Raw genomic sequence first — 22370 nt, 5'->3', positions numbered from 1 at the left:
AACAACATAGAACAAAGGTGTGTGTGTGTGTGTGTGTGTGTGTGTGTGTGTGTGTGTGTGTGTGTGTGTGTGTGTGTGTGTGTGTGTGTGTGTGTGTGTGTGTGTGTGTGTGTTGTGCGTGCGTGTGTGAGCCAGGGATATGTTCCTGTCCTTATCAGTGAGTGGTTTAGCCATGTCTATACATGACACACGCAGCACCCAATTTATTGTGATGGCCATGTGATTACTGGAAATACTCTTTTTAAAAGTTTTATAGAATTGTAAAAATATAAATATATAAAAAAATGTAAATATATTTATATTATATTTGTTTTCTTCAAGACAAATTAACAACGTTTTCTTGTACACACACACACACAATAAATTGGGTGCTGCTTATGTCGCTTGTGTGTGTGTGTGTGTGTGTGTGTGTGTGTGTGTATACAACAAGAAAACATTATCAACATCATTTTTGAAATGTATTCTCTAATAAAATTAATAAGAATAATAAAATGATGGGAATGAACTTCAACAAAAATGTCATTTTATTGTAATTGTAATATTTCTAGTGAAATGGGGGAAATGTGATATAAGAGTGATGAAGTCGTGATGCTGGAATGTGAAGTTCCATCCCTAAATTCTAAACTCGGGTTGAGCAGCCAAAATGTCTCCACAAACAAGTCTGATGACTTTCAGATAATCATCCCAACAGCCCTGCCTCTGATACCCACATTTTTTGGACCCTCCACCCGCAGGTATTCATCTGTGGGACAATAGCTGTGCTCCTTCACTCGTTCAGGACACAAAGGGCTTTTGGTGGCCCTCAGCATGTGACCGAATGAGGATGGCAGACTGACCTCTTCCTGAACACATGTGGTTACACACACTGACAAAACCCACACAGAGGCACATGGAAGTTTTCTGTGCCCCCCCCCCCCCAACCCCGACAGAAAGACACACAGTTGTGGGTGTAGTTGTAGGTGTCCTGAAGGTAAGGTAATCCAAAACCAGAGAGAAAGTCAGCGACACACTGAGGTGTGAAAGGCATTTGTGATGGCCACGGTGGGTGGGTGGGACACACAGTGCTGCAGTTTGATTCAGCAAAACTAATTAGATTTAGAAAGAAGAAGTCAATTAGGATAGGTTGTTGTCATAAAAGAATGTTTAACAGAAATTCTCAGTCACGTTGTCTTGGTGGGTTTGGACTAAAATATTAACCCGTTTCTCAACAATGATGGAACTTATCTCTTTAAAACGTAAACATCACATTTTCTTTCCATTTATATGCATTTTAGATGATACATGAACAAGACATTGTTAAATCTGGCATCCTTTAATTGTATTTATCATATATAAAAGATCCACATATTTTTTTTCTATTTCCTCTTAGCCAAGAGGTAAAATGGTGATGTTGCTACTATGTACATGAAAAATAATAAGACATCGTTATCACATGTGGTAAAAAGATTTAATTCAGATCCTTGGTCTGCATGTAAAAATATCTATAAAAAGTGAAAACCTTCACTCTTTTTTACATACGTTTTGCAGCACAGAACAACCTAAGACAGATGACAGAGAGGGAGAAGAGATCCTAGATATTGATATATACCATCTCCTTTGATCCAAAGTGAAGCTAATGGTAAAAAAAAAAAATGTTATTCAGGTGCACACTTTTTTCTTTAATTCCTTCCTTCCTCAACAAGTTACATGCATACAGGAGTAACTCATTAAAGCATTGCCTTGATTCAAAGTACAGCCAAACAATGCAAGCAGACATCATGCACTTTATATATTTATATTAATTTACTGGTTATATATTAAAGGTCTATCATCTTAAATCTTTATGTGTAGCTTATATAATTAGAGTAACACCCTCAGCAGCTTTTCAAAATCAGAATGTTGTGTTGTGGATTTCGTCTGGTTATCACAGAGATCTCATTAGAAGTAGTTCCTGGGTAGGAATGTAGTTGAACCACAGCTATGCATGACAAAACAGGGGACTGGTTTTTCTGCTTATGTACTTGCTACTGTTTGAAAGAGATGCAGAAATAAAAGAGAACAATCAAGATGGATTACAAAAACTTCACCAAGAGTTCAATGTTTCAGCAGGACACCAAAAGGGATGTGATGGATGACGAATGCATTTTAAAAGACAGTAACGCCCCAGTAAGAGTGGCAGAAATAACAAGAAAACACATTTCTTGTATAACATTTAATAAAGGGCCAAAGGGAAAATCTGCTTTTTTATCACCTCATTCTGTAACATTCCCTTACATGCAGTGTGAGATCAAGAGGTTTCTTCCAGGGAAATGGCTGGTATGTGTGTGTGTGTGTGTGTGAGTGTGCGTGTGCGTGTGTGTGTCTATGCCTGTGTGTGTCTGTAAGTGGCTTGTGTTTATATGTCAACATAGATGTGTGTAAATATATTCAGCATTCACTTGTGATTCGCCGGAACACTTAAATTGGAGTCATCAAACAGAGGGTTCTTCACTTCCATCTCACCGGTCTGTAGAGGAGAGAAGAAAAAATATTAGTGTGTGTGTGTGTGTTGGGGGGTTGGGGGTTAAGGTTACGGTTACTGTTGGGAGGAGGTTGGAGGGAGGGGTCTTCCTACCGGTGCAAGTCCTGGGCACTCGTATACTGTGAAGTCTCCTCCAACATCTTCCTCATCTGAGGTCACCTCAGTATCGAGTGATTTCTGTTCAGGCTTGTGACTACAGAGCGAGGAAAGAAGAGTGAGGCAACGAGGCAAACAGGTTGGAGGATGTGGTTGAAGAAAATAAATCTACGTGTAGAGATGAGAGATAGGAAGGGGGTGGCAGAATAAAAAAAAATAAAAAAACATACTTCCCCACTGAAAGCATCTGCTGTTTCTGATGTTGGTAATGATACATTTGGGCACTTTGAGCCAACGTTTTATCTCCGGTCTGAGGACAATATAAAAGACAAGACACACAGATGATACAGTGAGCAAAAGAGAAAGAAAACAGCAGGTAGACAAAGGCAGAGCTGTGTCCTTACCGTGGCACCATTGGTGGTGACTACAGCCGTGCCCGTCCCTCCGTAAGCCGGGTAGTCCACCTTCTCTGCTAAACGTGATTCTTTCTGAAACCTGTGGGGGCATCATGAATGTTGATTCTCTTCCAAAACCCAGTTTCCTGCCTCTGGCATGAAAACATCCTTTAGCCTAAACCCACAGCTGATGATAAACGAACAACGGAAGAACGCTTTGATTTTCAGGCTCAAACAAACCTGAATTAGATGTAATCTAATCAAAACCCGGAATAGTTTTGAACTGTGTTGTGTTTAATTTGGTTTCGTTTATTAATCAACAAAAAAATGACAACGATTAGATTTCTCCACTCGAGTCATGCGTCCGTACTTACTTGATGTAACAAATGGTGGCCAGGATCACTGCTATGGTGCCCACCGCCACACACAGCGAGATCATGACTGCAGGTTGATGCAAAAGAAGGACAGGGAAGGAAATCACTGATGTGACTGCACAGATCACACATTTTCATGGGTGCTAAATGTAATCAGATATGAGCTCCATTGATCATCAGCAGTTTTTATAATCATCTAGGGTCAAAAAACTGGTGCCGGCAAACATTCACACGAGAAAGAAAAACTGAATATGAATACTATGCCTCGTCTTATGCCTAAGATCTCTACTATTAGATACTCAAGCAAGGTGAGTGAGAAGACCCGCCGCCTAGAACCTTTTGATTAGATTAAATCCTAATCCCATTTCCAGTTATCTCCCCCTTTATCTCAGTCCACTCCAAAATTAAATACGTTCTTTCTCGCAATATGCCCAACCCATCTATCAAGCTTAATCACAGTTGTTCTGGTTCTTGAGGTGTGATTAAGATAAATAGTAAAAAAAAACAAACAAACAAAAAAAACCCTTGATAAATGTCTACTTCCACCCCCCAGGAATATACTGAGTTTTTACCTGAAACAAACCCAGAACTTCGCTAAATTTAATGAAAGTCTATCACATAGTCTTTGCATAAAGTTTTAATTAAAAAAATTTTTTTATTAACTGTATTTATCCCCAAAGGGAAATTATTTAAGTTGTTATAACCAAGCAAATCTTTCAATTCTGCTTCAGGCTCAACTTCAGATGTTGTGTCACTACTTCAGGTACACGATCTTCCACTCACTGATAATAATGCTGTCTTTCCTGGTGGCTGGCCCAGCTTTAGGGCCTGACCGGCCAGCCGCCACTGTAGCGATGAGTTCGGGGGTTGGGGTGCTGGGGAGGGTAGAAACAGTGGGGAGGGGAGCTGCAGCGGTGGCACGTAGGGCTTCATCCAACACAAGGGCCTGGTTATTGAGTTTGCTTTTGTGAGCATCCGTCTGGGAGGTGAGGGCAGCTGCAGAGTGTGGAGGACACCAACAGAGCAATTATCGGTGTCAGTCAGGGCTGATTGTCAGGTAGATAAGGTGTCGGGAGAAAGTGAATCATTCAATTATTTTATATACGTGGTTACATTTCCATTTTATTATCATTTAAATCTCACCATCATGGTTGTGTTGCTTTTTGGGCGGTTTGATATCTGTCACTTGCTGTTTCTCAAGAATAGACCGAAAGTAGTCGATGTCTTCATCCAGCTCCACGTTGTGTCTCGCTTTGCCTGTGAATCAAACAACATTCACATTTCAAAAGTTAAGTTTGACGTGAATTTAGCTTCCTGAATTGCTCTTCTACAACAAGCTAAAATTAGTCCTATGAAGTGAAATCAAGTCCGACAAGAAAAGTTAGCCAGACAAACACAATCAGATGTTTCTATGTTAGCAAATATAGAGTCAACTGTTTAATTTAATCTCAATTAATGAAATCTGAATTCTCTAAAAGATGAGTCAAGACTGTTATCATTATGTTAATCTTTATAAATTTATATATCATTCAATAAATTGTTACATAATGCTGATTTTAAAGTCACTTCAGATGAAGTCCTCACAATTTTAAGCACCCCCCCACCCCCCCATCGCAAACTTGAACATTTAAATGAAGTCCTTTTCTGTAACTATTGTGTGGAACTATTGCCGCTCTCCACATGTGTTTTTCACGGCCTTGTCTCTGAAGTGGTGGACAGGGAGTGTGTCCATGTGTGTTGTTTGTTTGTGGACGGATAAATAAAGGAGACAATACTAAACTGTTGTTAACAGCCAGACAGTGAGCCTCATTCCTGTGGAGCTCGCTGTTGTCTCCTGGGCGACTAGAGCCGATGGCGTGTGTGTGGCCGGGGGAGGAAGCCCAGCAGGGGGGCAAGAGCAATCAGCCAAACCTTTACTTCACTGGGATCCAGTGGCTACACTTACAATGGAGCCCGCTGCTCTGTGCTAATGAAGGTTATCAAAGTTCAGTTTCCCTCTACAACCATCACACTCACGTGTTTAATTCTAAACATTTACAGTCAAAGCCAGATGATCAACAATTCCAATTCAAGAACGTAAAAACTGTGGAGAAAAAGTGAAATGTCTTTTATTTTTTTAAGATCTAATTCGGCAGCTGTGATTTAATCAATTCATCATCTTTTACAGCCGCTTTGAAACCGATTAAAATTCATAATAATCATTGCTGGAAAATTTGTTTAACACATTTTCAAGACCACCTACATTAAATGAATGACTACAGCACAAGTTTCACCCCAAAGACCGGCCATCTGGCTGGGCTAACGTGTATGATATGACATACTGGCACTTTCACTGCATGCTTTGTGTTATTTTGTAATTTTTTTACTTCTCTCTGCTAATGACCATTTATGCCCTCCATAGCTGGTGTCTGTGGAGGCGGAATGTGCCATCTGTACTTTGCAGGTGGTTAGGAGCTCCAGCCGTGCCAGTGAGCTCACCCACAGCATCTGGTGAAACGGGAGGTTCGAGTTTGAGACCAGAATAAAATGTCTGAACTGTTACGTTCAATTTGTACATGATAGTATTAGTTTATGACTCGGATCAGATCCTACAGCACTGTCACAACATGAAACGGAAATCTTTATCTTCATATTTTAGCACGCAATTGTTACATTTAATGCAAGTGAAACACGTAATTTTAATTAAATTTACTTAAACTTTATTTCCCTTCAAGGATTACTGAAGTAAATTGAATTAAATTAAATTTAGAAATGACAACCATCTGTGTTTTTCTACTGAGTGGATTTGTGTAAAACCTACAGGATGAGCAGTATTTATTTATAGGGGGAATCCTGAAAACCCCACTGAAGTGCGAGCTGATAATTCTCCTACAAGTGGCGATTGTGTGCATGTGTGTAGTTTGTCACGCACAGACTAAGCAAGCGCACCTCTTCTTGTGGAAGAGAGTTTTGTCACTGGCTTGATAATGACCCATAACCTCTTGAGAAGTACCTGAAGGGCTGTTGGGTACGACAAACAAACACTAAACCGCTCAACAGGATTGAGGGTCACACACATCAGTGCTATTTCAGTTACCCACTTTAAAAACCATTCACTTTTCTTCCTTCCCCCACGCACGTGTGCACACACACACACACACACACACACACACACACACACACACACACACACACACACACACACACACACACACACACACACACACACACACACACACACACACACACACACACACACACACAGATTCAAACATTACACTGTTGAGGTTGTTGTGTTATTTTGCACCAAAATGTGCTGTGATAAAAATGTGATAACAAGTTACAATAAACAAGTTACAAATACCGGATATATAACAGGTTTTCATCTGTGGGGGATGAAAACAAGCCTTCTGGCAAATTCTGTCTTTTTTAACCATGTGTAATCATGTGTTTTATGATATTGCATTGTCCCCTTTCAAATAAACTAAACTAGACTAAACAGATCATTAGCAACGTGTAAGAAGAAGCGATATGTAGTTTATAGTTATCTGACGCTATAATTGCCAGACAGTGTCGCAATGATACATTTTTAAAATTAAATGTAGAATCTCTCAATCAAATACCAAATATTCACCATTAGTTACCAACATCTAACATGATGGACACACAGAGAAAACTAGTAAATTGAGATATAAATAATTCATCATTATTTATCAGGTTTTAAAAGACTAACATTGACCTCAAATAATGTTAATCTTAAGACTTTTAAAACTAACATTAACATCAAAAATGAATATAATGCTGCAATAGAAGACATGTTTTAATAAAAAAACTATCAAAGTACTGTACTACTTTTTTTTCATGTCAACTAGCTGTGAGAAGGATTACTGTGAAACCATGTCCTTTCAGAAGACTGATCTATAATCGATATGTTGCTGCCCCCTAGTGGCGTATTGTCTCATTGCGTGGCGCTTGAGACCAGTTCAAGCACCAGGTTGGTTTCACACAGTCTAATTCACATCCAGTACATACAGTATGTCCATACATTAACTGGAAACAAAAGGCCACAGTTTAAACAGACACCCAAATCTACTTTATTACTCATTTAAACACAACGTGAGTGGCGCATGGTTAAAACTATTCTTTCACTATCCTTGCAGTATAAAGACACAGGTGACTGTAGTGTTTTTGGTCAACAGGTATTCTGACTGTCAACGTATTTCATCCACTGTAATAGAAATGATTTAGTGTTTTCTCATCAATTTCCATTTGTAACTACAAAGTCTTCATTTCTTTTCAAGTCGGTGTGTTAAAATCATCAAATGTAGAATACTTTATATGAATCTTAAATAACTTTCTAATATTGAACAGCTAGTTAAAGTAAAGTAACACAGATAGTAATATTTCTTTTTCCATCCCTTGTCTTTCCATCAGCTGTGTCATGACACAACGCCTGTTGTCCACAGGTGTTGATAGTAAAAGCAGAAGCTGAAACTTTTCCAAGTTTCCACTTTCAACATCAGCAGGTTACCTGCTGCCACCCCCCTTGCTGATTGGTTGTAAGCTGGACAGAACATGTTGGACCAGCTCTCACGGCAAGGAACTGGTCACCATTGCCTACTAAAATGAACATATTCGCCACAATAACTTATGCAATTTTTTCCCCAACTTTTGGCTTTTGTCAATTTACATTATCCAACGGAATTACAAAAGTTTACCGACATGTATTTCAAAGAACAGCGTTTATGTCACTGTTAGCTAACTACAACTGTTTTCAGACTCTCTGAGCTCAATGATGTCACCGAGCATAGCGCAAACTGCTGCAGGATATTTGCTCATGTGGAGTTTGCTCATGTAGAGACAATCAAACAGCAGCTGGAATGTTGTGTTCCCTGCATTTGGGTCTACTGTATAACACATAATGCCACACACAAACAGGGGAAACAAACAGTAATGGACTTCAGGGGGCAGACAGAGACACAGGGGCTTCGACGTGTACACACTTTTAATGCAAATAAAAAAATACATTCACTGCCTGGTTTTATGTTGGCTGCACAAAGGACATTGCTCTGAGGCATACCGTATGTTTACCAATGGTAGCGCACACCTCCATGTCAAATAAAGCCGGTCCTACTTCCAATAAAAAGTGAAGCCCGGTTCACTCATTCGCATAAAGTCTTTTCGTTCTCTCTGAATGGAGAAAAGGAAAACAGAAGACAGTTCATGCAGAACGAGCAGCAACACAAATCGACCAAAGACGTGAACCTAGAACAGCAGATAGAAGTATTGTGAATTCAGAGTATGAAATGGGCTGAGTGGAGATTTAAAGATATAAAAGTGAGAAAGAGGAATAGTTAAGAAGTTATGGTGGGGATAATAATTATGACATCACAGGAAAGACTGAGCCTCAAGCCTGTCATCAATAATGATGCTGCTTTGATAATAGATTGACTCAATATTCAGATGAGCATCAGATCTAACTCAATACATCCATTTGAAAGTGTATTACCAAATTATTATGATTTGAAAATATGGTCATGGTACACTCAGAGTACATTTGATGTTTTTGTTTGAGTGTTTTTTGTAGAAATATGTGAAATTTTCTAATCAAAACTTCTCTTGATGACAAAACAAAGGTTTGGATATATTTTAGGCAAATGGGATTCTAGAATCTATTCAGTGCTTCTCTGCAAAATACACTAAACTGAATTTTTTTTTTTAATTGTCAATTGATAATGAAAGTGAATTTAATGGTGTATTTCATGGTCTTGTGTTTAACATCAAGAGATATATACTACCTGTACAGACACCACTGACCCAGATGTGATTTATCCTCCAGAGTAAAACTATAAAAAAAAATGTCCTCAGCTAACACATTGTGAAGGGTTGTGAATGCATAAGTGTGAAAAACAGACAGTCAGTCTCCCACAAGGATCATTATGTCCTCTGGTCTCTTAGGGTTTGTGTAACCAGTTTGTCATCATGAGAAATTTTTGGAAGAAAAAAAAAATCCTCTCTTATCAGTCTCATGTTCCTTCTGTTTATTTACTTGAAGTCATTTCAATCAGGCTCAAACACATGGAGCCAGCAGTGTGATGCTATGATGCGGAAGTAAGAAAAACATTTCCTCTTCAAAGCTGAGCTATTTCCCTGACATTAGATTAAGTGATGGAGATGAAGGGCAAAAGAGAGAGAGATGGGTGAGAGAGATGTACTGTATGTCATTTGGATGATTAAAGCTGCCAGCACAGGGCACAGTGTGTATGTGTATGTGTGTGTGTTATGTGTGTGTGTGTGTGTGTGTGTGTAGGCACAGCAGGGGTAGTGGTGGATTAAAAAACACAGAGGATCAGAGTGTACCACAGTCGTCAGAGATAAGGATGGGAGAAGCGAGTAAAGGGATGACTACAGGGCAGTGTTGAGGGGGAGAGGGGGTGTCACTGGAAAAGAAGAAGGAGAAGGACATGGCAGATGGAAATAAGACTGACAGGGAGGAGGAGGAAGAGGAGGAGGAGGAGGAGAATCAGAATCAGGAGAAGGCGAGTACCAGATCAACATGCCACTGGAGGGAAAGAGCTAGAATGGAGGAAAGATGTGGGGAATAGGTTTGAGACCAATACAAGACAAAAAAGGGTAAGAAAGAGTTAATGGAGAGTGACAACGTTCATGAAAACCTGGAGTCACTACATTTACCATTATATTTATGATAAGTGATTGCCATTTAAAGTAGGTTTTATAAGCAGACTCATTGGGGACAGGCATCATATGCGCCCCCTAATTTAAAATAATCCAGTTTGTTTAATCCCTGGAGCCCCTGGCACCGCCCATTTCTCACATATCAAAATAAAATCCATCCACCACCACATATCCTTATTAGCTGATGATCCTCACATAACCCATCGAGTGAATTTACATTAGTAAACTCTTCTGTTTTCTTTCAGCAAACAATATTCTCCACAAATCATTTTGTCTGTAACAGTGTCAGAGACCAGAAAATCTTTCATTTACAGTGGTTGAAAACAAAGAAAAGCCAGGATGTAGTGTTCAAAAACTGTATTAGAAAACACCAGAACATTATCATTGTCTACACTGACCCAGTCACATCCAGGAAGACGGAAAATCACATCAATCATTAAACAACTCAGTTATTCTCTTTCTCCTTTTGTGATATTTCTCTGTTGAAGTACTAGATTAGCGATCAGAGTACTAGATGTACTACCAAACACCTTGTCTTAATTGAATAAGTTATTAATGCATGAAGGGTGTGCGCTTTATAGACATCAGTTCAATTAAAATATTTCACCCGAGGAACCCAAAGTCACATAAGTCAATGAATACATCTGGAGTTTCATTTGGGCTGCAGTCTTATTATCATGAGCATGTTTGCTTTTGAAGTGTTTTGTAAAATCCAGTTTCATAATACTCTGTTGGAACCCCGTCTTCTCCACACAATGTCCGTCCTTATCTTCGCTGAATGAGCAGAGGTAGGATCACAATGGGAGAAGCCAGGGCTGCACAAATGTGTGTTGTTTTTTTAAAATAAATATACTGGCAACACATTTGTGATACAGAAAATAAAATTTTAAACAAATGGCATCATTAGACACACTTTTGTATTGATGATAATTAGAGAAAATATTGCAATAATGGAAGTCCTGGTGATTTCCCACGCAGTGGTGGTGGGTTTGATGCTCTTTGCCACATGTCCATTCACTTTCTATATCTTGTCCCATTCTTACACCTGTTCTATCTAATAGAGACAAGGCTGGCAAGTCAAAACCCTTTCTCATAATATTATTTACCACAATGAAAAAGTTACATATTATTTCCCCCTTGAAATATATATTTCTCTCTCCATGAAAGCATGAGCAGCATGAGCTTTTTTATTTGTCTTACTTGATGCTCTGCTAGTGTTTCCTCTGCACTGATGATATGATGAGCACATTGAAAAGAATTTCATTGGTAGATAAGATCGTCTGCCCTCAAACAGATCGTCTGCTGGTTTCAGAATGACTCCACGGCATCAGTGGATTGTTAAAATATCTCTCGAGCCATTAGTTTCCTCCTTGTGGGTGAGGTTTGCAGATAAGTAAGACAAGAATGTTTGGACAGTAAGAAAAGTAGAGTTTGAATAATTCTTTCTTTCACAATGTGGTGAACCCCACCTATTTGTCACTGTGAGTCAGGTTACACCAAAGTAAAGAGTGATCTGCGTGCAATCAGCTTAGATAATTAAATGACCTGATTGCTCCTAGTTGGATGCACAAACAAAAGGCCAAACATTTTATTTAGATAAACACATGGATGCACACAACTTGAGAAACACGTAGAGGAAGAGATTTGCTACATGACCACAGCTGGTGTGTTCAACAGTTGAAGGCACAGATACACCATCAGAGCCATTAATGAGACCCGGAGCGCTCCACGGTGGGCCACCTAAAGGTGAACGGCACAGTGGGCGTTGATGCTGATGTCACAAAGAGGAGGTGAGATCATGAGGAGCGTGGCAAAAAAATGTGTGGAGATATCAAACTGTTTGAGTGTGGTGGGCCGGAGATTAGCTGCAGCTCAATAACTGGATATTTTGATTAATTTTTGATAAAAAACTTTATGTCATTTTGGGTCTAGAGTCAAAAGGAATATGATTAATTTTGAGGAGGAAAGGACATGGACGAAGATGCTGACTTGCATTTTTACTTTCTTCAAAAATGCAATTGTTTTTGGTTTTTTTGCCAATATCATGACTGTAATAATACACAAGTCAAAGCCATTTAAATGGTAAAGTAAGTCTGGGATATACCCTGTGTGCAACAATATGACAGCTGATTATCTGCCACTTGGTTCACATCGGTCTGACATTGCATTTTCCAACTGTGCTTTCCAGTTGATGTGGTTATTCAAGGTAAAAGCAATGAATTCATGCAGCTGTTTATTCAGGCTACAGACATATCTGCATAGACTTACTGACAATGAAAAGGGAATGCGACAGGTTTCATAACATTATTTTTGAATACAAATAAAATTAAATACCTGTTACAATAAATACAAACAAACAAACAAACAAACATCCAAAACAAATACTAATGCAAATGATAAACTTTCAACAACATAATCATGTAACACCGCAGATGGTGACACAAATACTGGTACATGCACATTACACATACGCACTCATGCAAACACACACACACATTTTAACAAGTCTGCACATCATCATAAGTGCACCACAGGGAGGAGGACACACTCGCCCACACCTTCTTATGTCACTGATTCTGCCTCGGAGATTGAACTACGGAGGGTGTTGTTGATGATCAGGAAATTTTAATAAAAATAAATTCAAAAATCAAAGTGAAATATAATATTTTCTTTTTTGTGTGTTTCTGGGCGTTAATGTTTTGATTGTGGTATGCTGCATTTGTCACAAGACTAAAATGCTGTGAGAGAAAACTCCCTGAGCATGTTTGCTGTTTTGCTTTCAGATCTTCATTTACAGTCACGTTCTGGCTGCAGCAACTCTGTCACCTCATGTGTTCTTCGGTTTATTCCACGACTCTGTGGGCGTTAACAACCGTATATGCCAAGCAAACCTGATTACCGATTAGATTCATCTGGGGAGATTTAAGTCCTGTATAATGATGTGAGCCATTTTCTGTGCCAGTGTTAAAGTAATAGAATGTTCATTCTATTCCTCGTCAAGATTTGATCATATTTAGCAAGTGGTTTTTAATGATGTTATATATCTGATGGCTACAAGACTGAAACAAGAATCCCCCAGGGCTCTATCTTGGGTCCCATTCTCAATGAGGTTGGACATCTCTGGTGACAAAGTTGTCCATCTGGATAAACCTGATGATGATGCTGCAGACAAGCCACCCAAAGACTTGGATTTGTATATAGTATTTTATTTCATATTAAAGATTAATTAAATAAGTTTATCTGTTCTTTCCTTAAAGAGGTACTGACAACAGAAACCTTGTAATTACTTATAAAAAGCATATCATAACTGCCAGATTTTAAAACATATCAAGTTATGGTTGTTTTTATCTGTTTAAAAAGGGTTTTTATAAATGCATGATAAGAAGAGTAAATGGAATTCTGTAAAGCATCCTGAGCTCAGATGGTGTTATTCTGTGAAATAACTAAAGTCTCACTGTTTATAATAGACTACAGTAATCAAGTGACAAGGTTGCCCTCATTTTTAGTCATTTGTCAAAAGTATAATTTTAATATTGTTGATAGAAGTTGTACAAGACTAATTAATCCTCTCCAGCAGAACAGACTCTTCATTAATTGGTTGAATAAGTAGCACTGAATTTAGCACTGTGGCTGATGTGAATATTAATTTATTTTCCAATTATTCACTCTTTTCGGAAGTTGCCATATTAATAATTTTTTAGAATTTTTTTTTTTTTTGCAGAGCATGTTTTTTTGTCACATTAATGTTTAAAGATTTGTTTATCGACTTAAAGGAATAAAATGTAGTCGTTTACCAAAGGCATTAGCACATTTTGCTTGGATTACAATGGAACTCATAAAAAATAGATCACTTTTACTGGAGTGGTAATGATGTTTGGTCAGTGGAAAATGAGAGGTTAAAACTTTTGAGTGGGAATTTCGACTTCCAAATACAGCGCGAACACACCATGTATATCGGGCTCCAACACTCTTTGTCGCTACCCTGTCATGCACAAACAAATATTTGCAACTCTGCCACATAAATGAATCACTGGCGTCTATCTGTTCACACAACAAGCCTCATTGTCCTTTTTTTGGTCTTGTTCTTGTCATTCAGATTGTCCTCCAGTACAGAAGTTACGCACAATGGTATATACATATCATATACTGTACATATACATATACATACTGTATAACCATATCATCAACAAGAAAATTTATTTTGTTGCAACAACTTGTGATATTCAAACCAAAATTGACAGGCTAGTAGCAAATGTATGCAGCACTTGGTATTTACTCTGAAAACACCGTGTCAGACGTTCACCAGTGAATATCAAACACCTGACAGTTTTTGTCATCTCTCATCTCTGGTCTGTGGATTGTGACAACAGCAATCAGCAAGAGGTTACACAAAGTCTGACCCGACCATTGTCATTACTGTCAGATGGCCATCATTGAGGTATTATACAATGAGCACCACACATGAAAGTGACTCAAACCTGATTTGAAAATATCAGTTGTCTGCGTTCACACAGCTCTAAAAAAATCTGATTTGGCACATCAAGGTAGAAAAATATAAACTGAGCCATTTCAGCCTGGTGCTAAAACACAACCAATACTAAATCAGTTTAAGAAGCATTTAATTTCTATCATGAAAGCAATAAACCAATGTGTCCTAAATTTGCACTTTCCTTTTCACAGTAGAAATAGAATCTCATCAGTCAGTAGCACTTCATTATCATCTCCACGTGGAGGTTAACATGGAAACTATTGCACTCACATAAAGGCAGACAATTCTCCTCACACACACATACTCATACACACCCAAACACTCACCGGGCACACGCCTATGAATGTGTGAGGAAGGCAAACAGTGAAACGTATGAATTTTTAAAAAAAGCAAATCAAATGTGAAAATTTGCAGGAAAAGCATCAAACACGTAAGTCAGTTGCACAAAAATATTTTTGTTCCAACTTAATTTCAATTTGTAGCACCGGAAGATTAAAAAAAGACTATTAATATAATTATTGTTATCATCCTAAGAGTACTTCTCTGAAACACAACTGAATAAATAAAGATTGTCATTTTAACAACTATCTGACAAAGCAGCTTATTCCCAGTCGCACGCTGAAACAAAAGAGACGCAGAATGTAAAGGTCAAGTCACCGTAAGAGGTGACCTTCCATCCGAAAGCCTCCCACGCAGAGCTCTCACTAATTAGAGAACTCCAATCACAGAGACAAAGGAACAGAAATACAAATGAAGAAATAGACAAAGAGATGATGGAACAATGGTTGAAGAAAAACCCACAGATGCTCTTGCAGAGTATCAGGTTGTTTGGTATCTGCAGGGGAAGAAAGTGCTTGGAAGAAGTGAAAAATGACAATTGTTGTTAGCAGGCTCAGCAACAGCTCAGCCAGGAAGAGCAGAAAGATACTCTCACACCGTCTGTGGAACACCTACAGTGAGACAAATACATACACAAGCAAACACACATGGTCACCGCTAACGTGTGCTCCTTCGAGCTGTGTGTGTGTGTGTGTGTGTACATGTGTTTGTGCATGTGTGTGTGTGTGACAGAGAGAGAGAGTCAGAGAGGAAGAGGGAAATGGGCAGGTCTAGAGGGGTCATATACTCATTGTGTGTGTTTCCTGACGCGCTGATAGCAGACAGGAAGTGAGCCAAATACCCTAAATCAAGTGGAAACATTGGCTCTGCTTGGTGATTTTCTTGTGATTTTTAACCTCATTGTTAACTCTGTGTGTGTGTGTGTGTGTGTGTGTGTGTGTGTGTGTGTGTGTGTGTGTGTGTGTGTGTGTGTGTGTGCGTGCATGCGTGCGTGTGTGTGCGTGCACTCACGAGTATAGGAATATGTATGGACAACCAAACAGCGATGCTCCAGCTCATCACACATGCAGTGACAGAAACAATCCAGCCTGTTCTGCTCATGTATTTTCATTTGTATTAACTGGGACAAGAACTAGACTGGACTCTGTTTTTAGGATAAAGTCTGCCTATAGTTAGATTGAAATAAAAATTGTGATACTATGAACTACATGTACATTTTTTGGTAAAGCAAGTGAACATGACTTACAAGATATGATTTAATTTGCTCTGGAAACAATCCTTAAACTCTTCTGAGGCCAGAAGTACATTCTAACCTAAATGAGATGAATATATGAATAGAAACTGCATGGCTAATCGGTTTCTCTGTACTAGTGAAACATCAAAACCCATTTCCAACCATAATGTGACGTAACACATCCTATGTTTAAAAGTTTCCATCTACATTGTTGGAAACTAGGGCATGACTTACGCCTGTTTAACACAAATGCGCACCAATGCACGCAAACACACGTAGACACATCATTATGCTAAGGCAGGAAATGCACCAGCGTCATCCATGAGTGGGTAGATAAAGGTGAGAAGGAAGTGAATGATAAAAATTCCTAGAGTTTCCGTGGAATGAAGGTGTAGTGTAAAAAAAAGAGGTGAAACAAGTGTTTTATTGTTCTCTGGCAGGCCCATCGGGTCTGTTCTGTCTTTTCTCTGCCTGTGTGTCGTTTGTTTGCTGCAGTCACTTGTCTAATCACACAATGAAAGTCTAATACATTACACAGTTTGATAATTACTGTGTTGTTGTCACTGGAGCAGCACACCCTGCAGCAAATAGAACAAAGGTTAAAAGAATGTATACAACTGCAGAAAACTACAGCAAAACGTTCCTGGTTTAGTCTTACTTCCTTTCCTTCTACGTGGCCGTTGTGTTTGTTGGCCTCTGGTTGCTTCAACTTTCAAATGTTTCTTTAAGTGACTAGCATAAACCATCAAGCAATGTTGAGTCACATTAGCTTCAAATGATGAGCAACCATCTGATCGCGATCAGACTGATCGTCTGATCGCCTCACATATCTATGACCATGTTGACACTGATTCTACGCTTGTTCTTGGTGAGGCTGTGGCCACACATGAATGAAATCCTGATAAAAGTGCTTGAGCTGCTTTTCTGATTTTTGATAGAAGAAACACCTGTTATTCACTGCAGTTATTCACTGCAGATACACTGTGCCAACTGCAGCTCGGTTTCATGTCTGTAAGCAGTAAGAGGGTGATTAATTGAGGGCGTCTCATTTCCCGTCGAGGTCTGGTTCTCGACAGTAAAGACTGGGCAAGGAAAAGAAGGAAGACGGCAAGAGAGATGAATGATTAGAAGAAGCGACCACAGAAGAGCCTTGGCTGACCACTTCGTTCGGACAACAAGAACCACAATGATGCAGATTGATGAGTCTTTCCTGGCTGTTCGGTCATTTCAGTCTGATGGTTACCGTCGTATTATCGGGTAGTAATTGCACTTTTTTCCCCTCAATGATGAATGCTGGTAATAACAAATCAACTCCCTCAAGACCACAGAAGCTACAGAGTAGATCCATTTGGAGCCAGAGGGAGCACTAGTTAGCTTTAAACTGCATTTTCTAAATTACTTCCTGGAAGCTCTGTTTTCACTCAGAATGCAACCTTACAAAAACAAAACGAAACAAAAAAAACAACAATACCTGATTAGTCAATAAATACATTAATAAAAATATTCAAATGTTACGCCGCCTCAACTCTAATCATAAGAGGAATATGACATAAAAGCCCTGTTTTTCACCTCAGATCTTTATGTTCCCTGCTTGAGTGGATCTGTCCTTCCCCTCTACTGTTCATTGCTCTCAGTCTAAGATGAAGTTGATGCTGCAGGGCAACAAAATTAGACTGAAAAAAAACACCATGGCTGTGTATTTGTAAAAAGCTGCAGAGTGTGACATAAGATATGGATCTTAAAGCGTAATACTGGTGGAGGAAAAGGCCAGAGGCAGATGCTCTCTGAGTGATAATCTCCTCTGCTCCATGTGGGTTTATTAAATGACAAACCTGGCATTTTAAACATGGCAGCACAACTATGATCAGGCTGAGTGAAACTACCGAGAGGTGAAAATGACATTTTTACTGTGGATGGCTCAAATTATCAAGAACATGTTGTTCTTGTATGATTCGTAATTCTGCTTTCTAGCCGGCAAGTTAAACATCCTTTATATGATCAACTATAAAAAATTCTCAATTACGTCTACAATCTGAGAACGATGACGCATCAACGTTGGCTGCAACTGGTTATCATCAACTTCATACTGACGTCGTTCTGCAGGTTGACCTTCCTGAAAGGCATAATTACTAAATTAGAATTTTTCAGGTTCAACAGGTTAAATGACTGTAATTTTAAATCAAGCACCAGTTACTTTTAAAGTGCCTCTGGAATAGAAATGACCCCCAGTAAAATTCATGTTCATGCACTGCGCCATTTCTTGAGTAAAGAGATGCGTTTCTTTTACTAATCTTGGAATTTTTATCAAGATATACATGCGCTTTTTTGCATTCAGATACAATAGGAGTAAAAAAGGCCCTGCATGAACACCAAAAGTAAAAAAACCTGCAACTACTGACAAAACCAAACCAAGTCTCTTATAAATATAACAAAAGAGACACGATGTACCGGAAGCTTAGTTGGTTTCCATTTAGTATAAGAGGACGTTTCCATTCTGAAGCTGAAATCTTCCTTAAATAGACTGTGTCAACTATCAAGCAATTTCTTTTTCAGTGGTTTTCATTTTGACCACATGAAAGAAAGCATAATGATGTTTGCATTGGGGGAAAATGGTGAAAACTTGCGCTATTGTACGGGGGCCCTGATGCGCAAGGATGATGACAAATAGGAAAACAAGTTTCAAAATGAGAACATTTACATGGTTTTCAGAAACATAGACAGCCGACATCCAAAAACAGAGCAAAAAATCATTCAAGTCAACAAATCAGAAAACACAAAAAAATGTTTGAATCAAATAAATAAATGGCCAAAAAAAACCCCAAAACAAATACAAAGCAGGAAATGACAATCTAACTTCTCCCAGAATAGGTATGTATCTGTTAGCCACAAAGAAAATCAGTGATAGGGTGTTTATAAAATTCATTATTAAATTGTTATCATTATTAAAAATAGAATTTGAGTAATTTTTCAGCATTGTGAAAATGAGAGCAAAAACATTTTTCATTCTTTTGACTTCTCATGTGAAGGAAAACAGCGCAGTAAGTAAGTAAAGCTCAATTCATTCTTCTGAAAAGCACAGGAAGTGCTCCTGTCCAATCAGGACCAAACAATCCACAGCAGGCACCTTTCAAATTACACAATAATATTGCCTTATTTTCCATGTTATGCTTTAATAATGTTTTTCTGACTGTGGGTTTTGAGCTCAATACTTCAGGGTCAGCTGAGACTACGTTACAACCTTTTGTCAGCTCAACCACAGAAATATGTGATATTTGAAAGTACACATTTCAGTGGTTTACAATTGACTTATTATTACTTGTTAAACATATTATAGTATGTATTACATAAAATGTTGCGATACCATATATGCATAGTCAACAAAGTGTATCCTTGTTATGCGACTGTAGCGGGACTGGACCCTTAGACCTGGGGTTCCCACACTTTTTCACATCAAGGATGCCTAAAATGAAACAAATTTCAAAACGCAGCCCCATTTGATGATCCTCTATGTGGCAAGTCTGATACGAATTTGCTTTTACTTATTTTAAAACACAAAGCGTATGAAGCCCATATATTATCATTTAGTTCTCTATGGATACAATCGTAATTAAACATCATTCCCTGTTTTGATGAAGACCCATTAGAACTGCCTCAAGGACCCCTGGTGGTCCTGAAATCTCTCACTGGAAACCACTATACCAGACAACTTTATGGACATAAATGTTCAGTGAGAAGACAGCATCTGTGTGTGTGTGTGTGTGTGTGTGTGTGTGTGTGTGTGTGTGTGTGTGTGTGTGTGTGTGTGTGTGTGTGTGTGTGTGTGTGTGTTTCAGATAAAGGTTTGAGATTAAATGTAAATTGTCCAGCTGTTGCCACTCCCACAGTGTTCCAGCGCTGAAAGCCGAGATGCAGATTATCTCCTCTGCACGAATCAGCTCTTCTCATCTTTGTGTGGAGACCCATTACAAACATATCGAGGCAGGCGGCTCTCAAAAGATGTTTTTTACCAAAAGCCAGAACAGTACTCAGACCAGACAAACCAGTTATTCAACTCAGAAGAGATGGATTCATAGTTTTGTTTTCATAGATTGTGTAAATTCAAAATTATTATGTTTTTCACACTTTCATTGGGAACTTAACTCCACTTTGACTACTGTATTTGCCACTATGTCTGAAATACTGAATTATATATTGGATATTGATTTGTCAAAAATACTACATCAGTGATTAAAAACGAGAGCTCTCTGTCACCTTATCACAGTGGCTATTTTCTCACGGAGGTATTACATTTCATGTACTCTAGGTCGACTAAATTAGTGTAATATTTAGCAAAAATATACAGGATACTTTTTTCAAGTAATGAATTAGCTGTTTATCACAGGGTGTAAACAAAATAAGATAATATTCACATTTAAATTAATGAAACGGTCTTGGCTTTTGTGTTTGCAAAAGTATTCACACCCATTAATCGAAAATAGGTAAGCAGTTCAAGAGCTGCCAAATAATTCTAGGAGACGCACAAGGAAGGAAATTCGTATTTTCTTCCAGTCTTCCTATTCTGACCCCCTTTGACTTCAGTCTAACCTGGGTAAAACTTCTGAAAACATGACAAGCGACTTTATTACTAACAAAACTAACACCATAAACAAAACAACAACAACAATAAGTTTTAAAAAAGAGTCATCAAAAAGCTGTGCGTGATGAGTTTCAGATGGAAATCAACCAACAAAGCTGTTGGTCATGAGCTCAGCGTGAACAGATGACACAAACAAACCCATAAGAGAATTAATACGTTTACAGCATTGGTTGTGTGGTTCTGGCTCTCCGTGAGGCTCTGACGTGTTTATTTACCTGGCACGCTGGAGCTGACGGGGATGACACAGAGCAGAACCGCGGCGATCAGCGGTAGCAGCGCGGCGCGCTGGCGCGCCATCCGCCGGCCGCGGAGCAGCAGCATCCTTCGGGTCTTCTCGGTGAAGGGGACCGCGGGCGAGGACGGAGGCTGTTGTCATTCCCTCATCGCTTTGGCTTTATGTTTAGTTTTTTGTTTTTTTTCTTTTTTTTTTTTGCTGTTCGCGAATTGTTAATACAAGAAGAGCGTCAGGCGGCGAGTCGCACCGGGGCGCAGTCTCTTTACACTGCGCTCTGTAATCCGTGGCAGCGCTAAAGATAGCAGAGCTTCAGACACGGACGGGAGGGGTGTGTGCTCCGACTGTGCTGTGTGTGTATGTGTGCGTGTGTGTGAGGGGGGGGGTGCTCTTAACTGTCCTACATTGGACTCGTTGAGTTTTCCGCTATTTTGGCTCATGTCTGTTTGTTGGGTTTTCACTAGGATTACACAAAAACTGGAGCCACTGGATTTAAGGGACGGGCAGTGACAAATCTAGTAACCTGAGATTATGGCTACAGGTCAAAGGTTAGATTAAAATCAAATCAAACAGGTGGGTTTGGGAGCCTACGTGGTTGTCTTGTTATTACTGTTGATTCAACAAAAACCAGCACAGATACGGTGCAATGTGAAACCTTATTGTTGTTACATGTGATTTACGTCTGAAGGAGCAGATACATAGAGAAATATTGGTCAAAACACTGATCACGACATAACAAGGAGTGTCCTCACAACAGACAACATTTTACATCATTATAGGACACGTTTCACATTGGAACAACAAAATTCAGGTCATCACGTGGGTTAGATATCATGTTGAGAGAGTGTTTCGAACATATTGTTAATTCAACAAAAGTTTTTTTTTATTGCATTATAAGATTGTTGAAGGTATTTTGTCATAGCATTGAATTTGCAGTAGTACTTTGTAGTAATGTAATTTAAAAAATCATAATTTGATATAGCACATTTATCTAAGAAATAGTAGTAATAATTACTGTGGAAACTAAGCGTTTCTATATTGTTAATTTCTTCTACATCTGTTTTAATTTAGTTTTGTACAGTAAATAACAAGATCACATAATTCCATAGACATTAGCTAAATATAAATTTCTTATAAGCTTCTCCTTGTTTCATCACGCACCATCTAATAAGTGTTGTTTGTAATATTTCTTATTATGCATAAAGGTCTATTGTTTCATTTTTGAGATGTTACATGTTTGGCCTGAATAAATAATCACCAATCTCAAGATTTATACGTTGTCTGGTGGACAACAGTCAGGTTTACTCAATATGCTGTCTGTATTTTATATGTACACAGATATAAATTGCCACCCACAGTTCCCTCCAAGATGTTTTTATGAACATTGTAGATGTGAGACT

At 38.7% G+C, this 22370-nt stretch overlaps 1 protein-coding gene across 1 annotated transcript; it reads right to left on the bottom strand.

The window, feature by feature from the left end:
• Window positions 1-369: 369 nt before the first annotated feature.
• LOC137608907 (neural proliferation differentiation and control protein 1-like) lies at window positions 370-21260 on the bottom strand. The gene is made up of 8 exons (XM_068335539.1): window positions 20954-21260; window positions 4509-4622; window positions 4149-4361; window positions 3366-3432; window positions 3001-3091; window positions 2827-2906; window positions 2594-2693; window positions 370-2485 (listed from the first exon to the last, which is right to left on the bottom strand). Exons 1-8 carry the CDS (start codon window positions 21057-21059, stop codon window positions 2414-2416), a joined length of 843 nt encoding a protein of 280 aa, XP_068191640.1. The 5' UTR covers window positions 21060-21260; the 3' UTR covers window positions 370-2413.
• Between the last annotated feature and the right edge of the window lie 1110 nt (window positions 21261-22370).

The sequence above is a fragment of the Antennarius striatus genome, chromosome 15 (assembly GCF_040054535.1).
Source record: "Antennarius striatus isolate MH-2024 chromosome 15, ASM4005453v1, whole genome shotgun sequence".
In the NCBI taxonomy this organism is placed as follows: domain Eukaryota; kingdom Metazoa; phylum Chordata; class Actinopteri; order Lophiiformes; family Antennariidae; genus Antennarius; species Antennarius striatus.
This window is presented reverse-complemented; position numbering and strand designations above follow the sequence as displayed.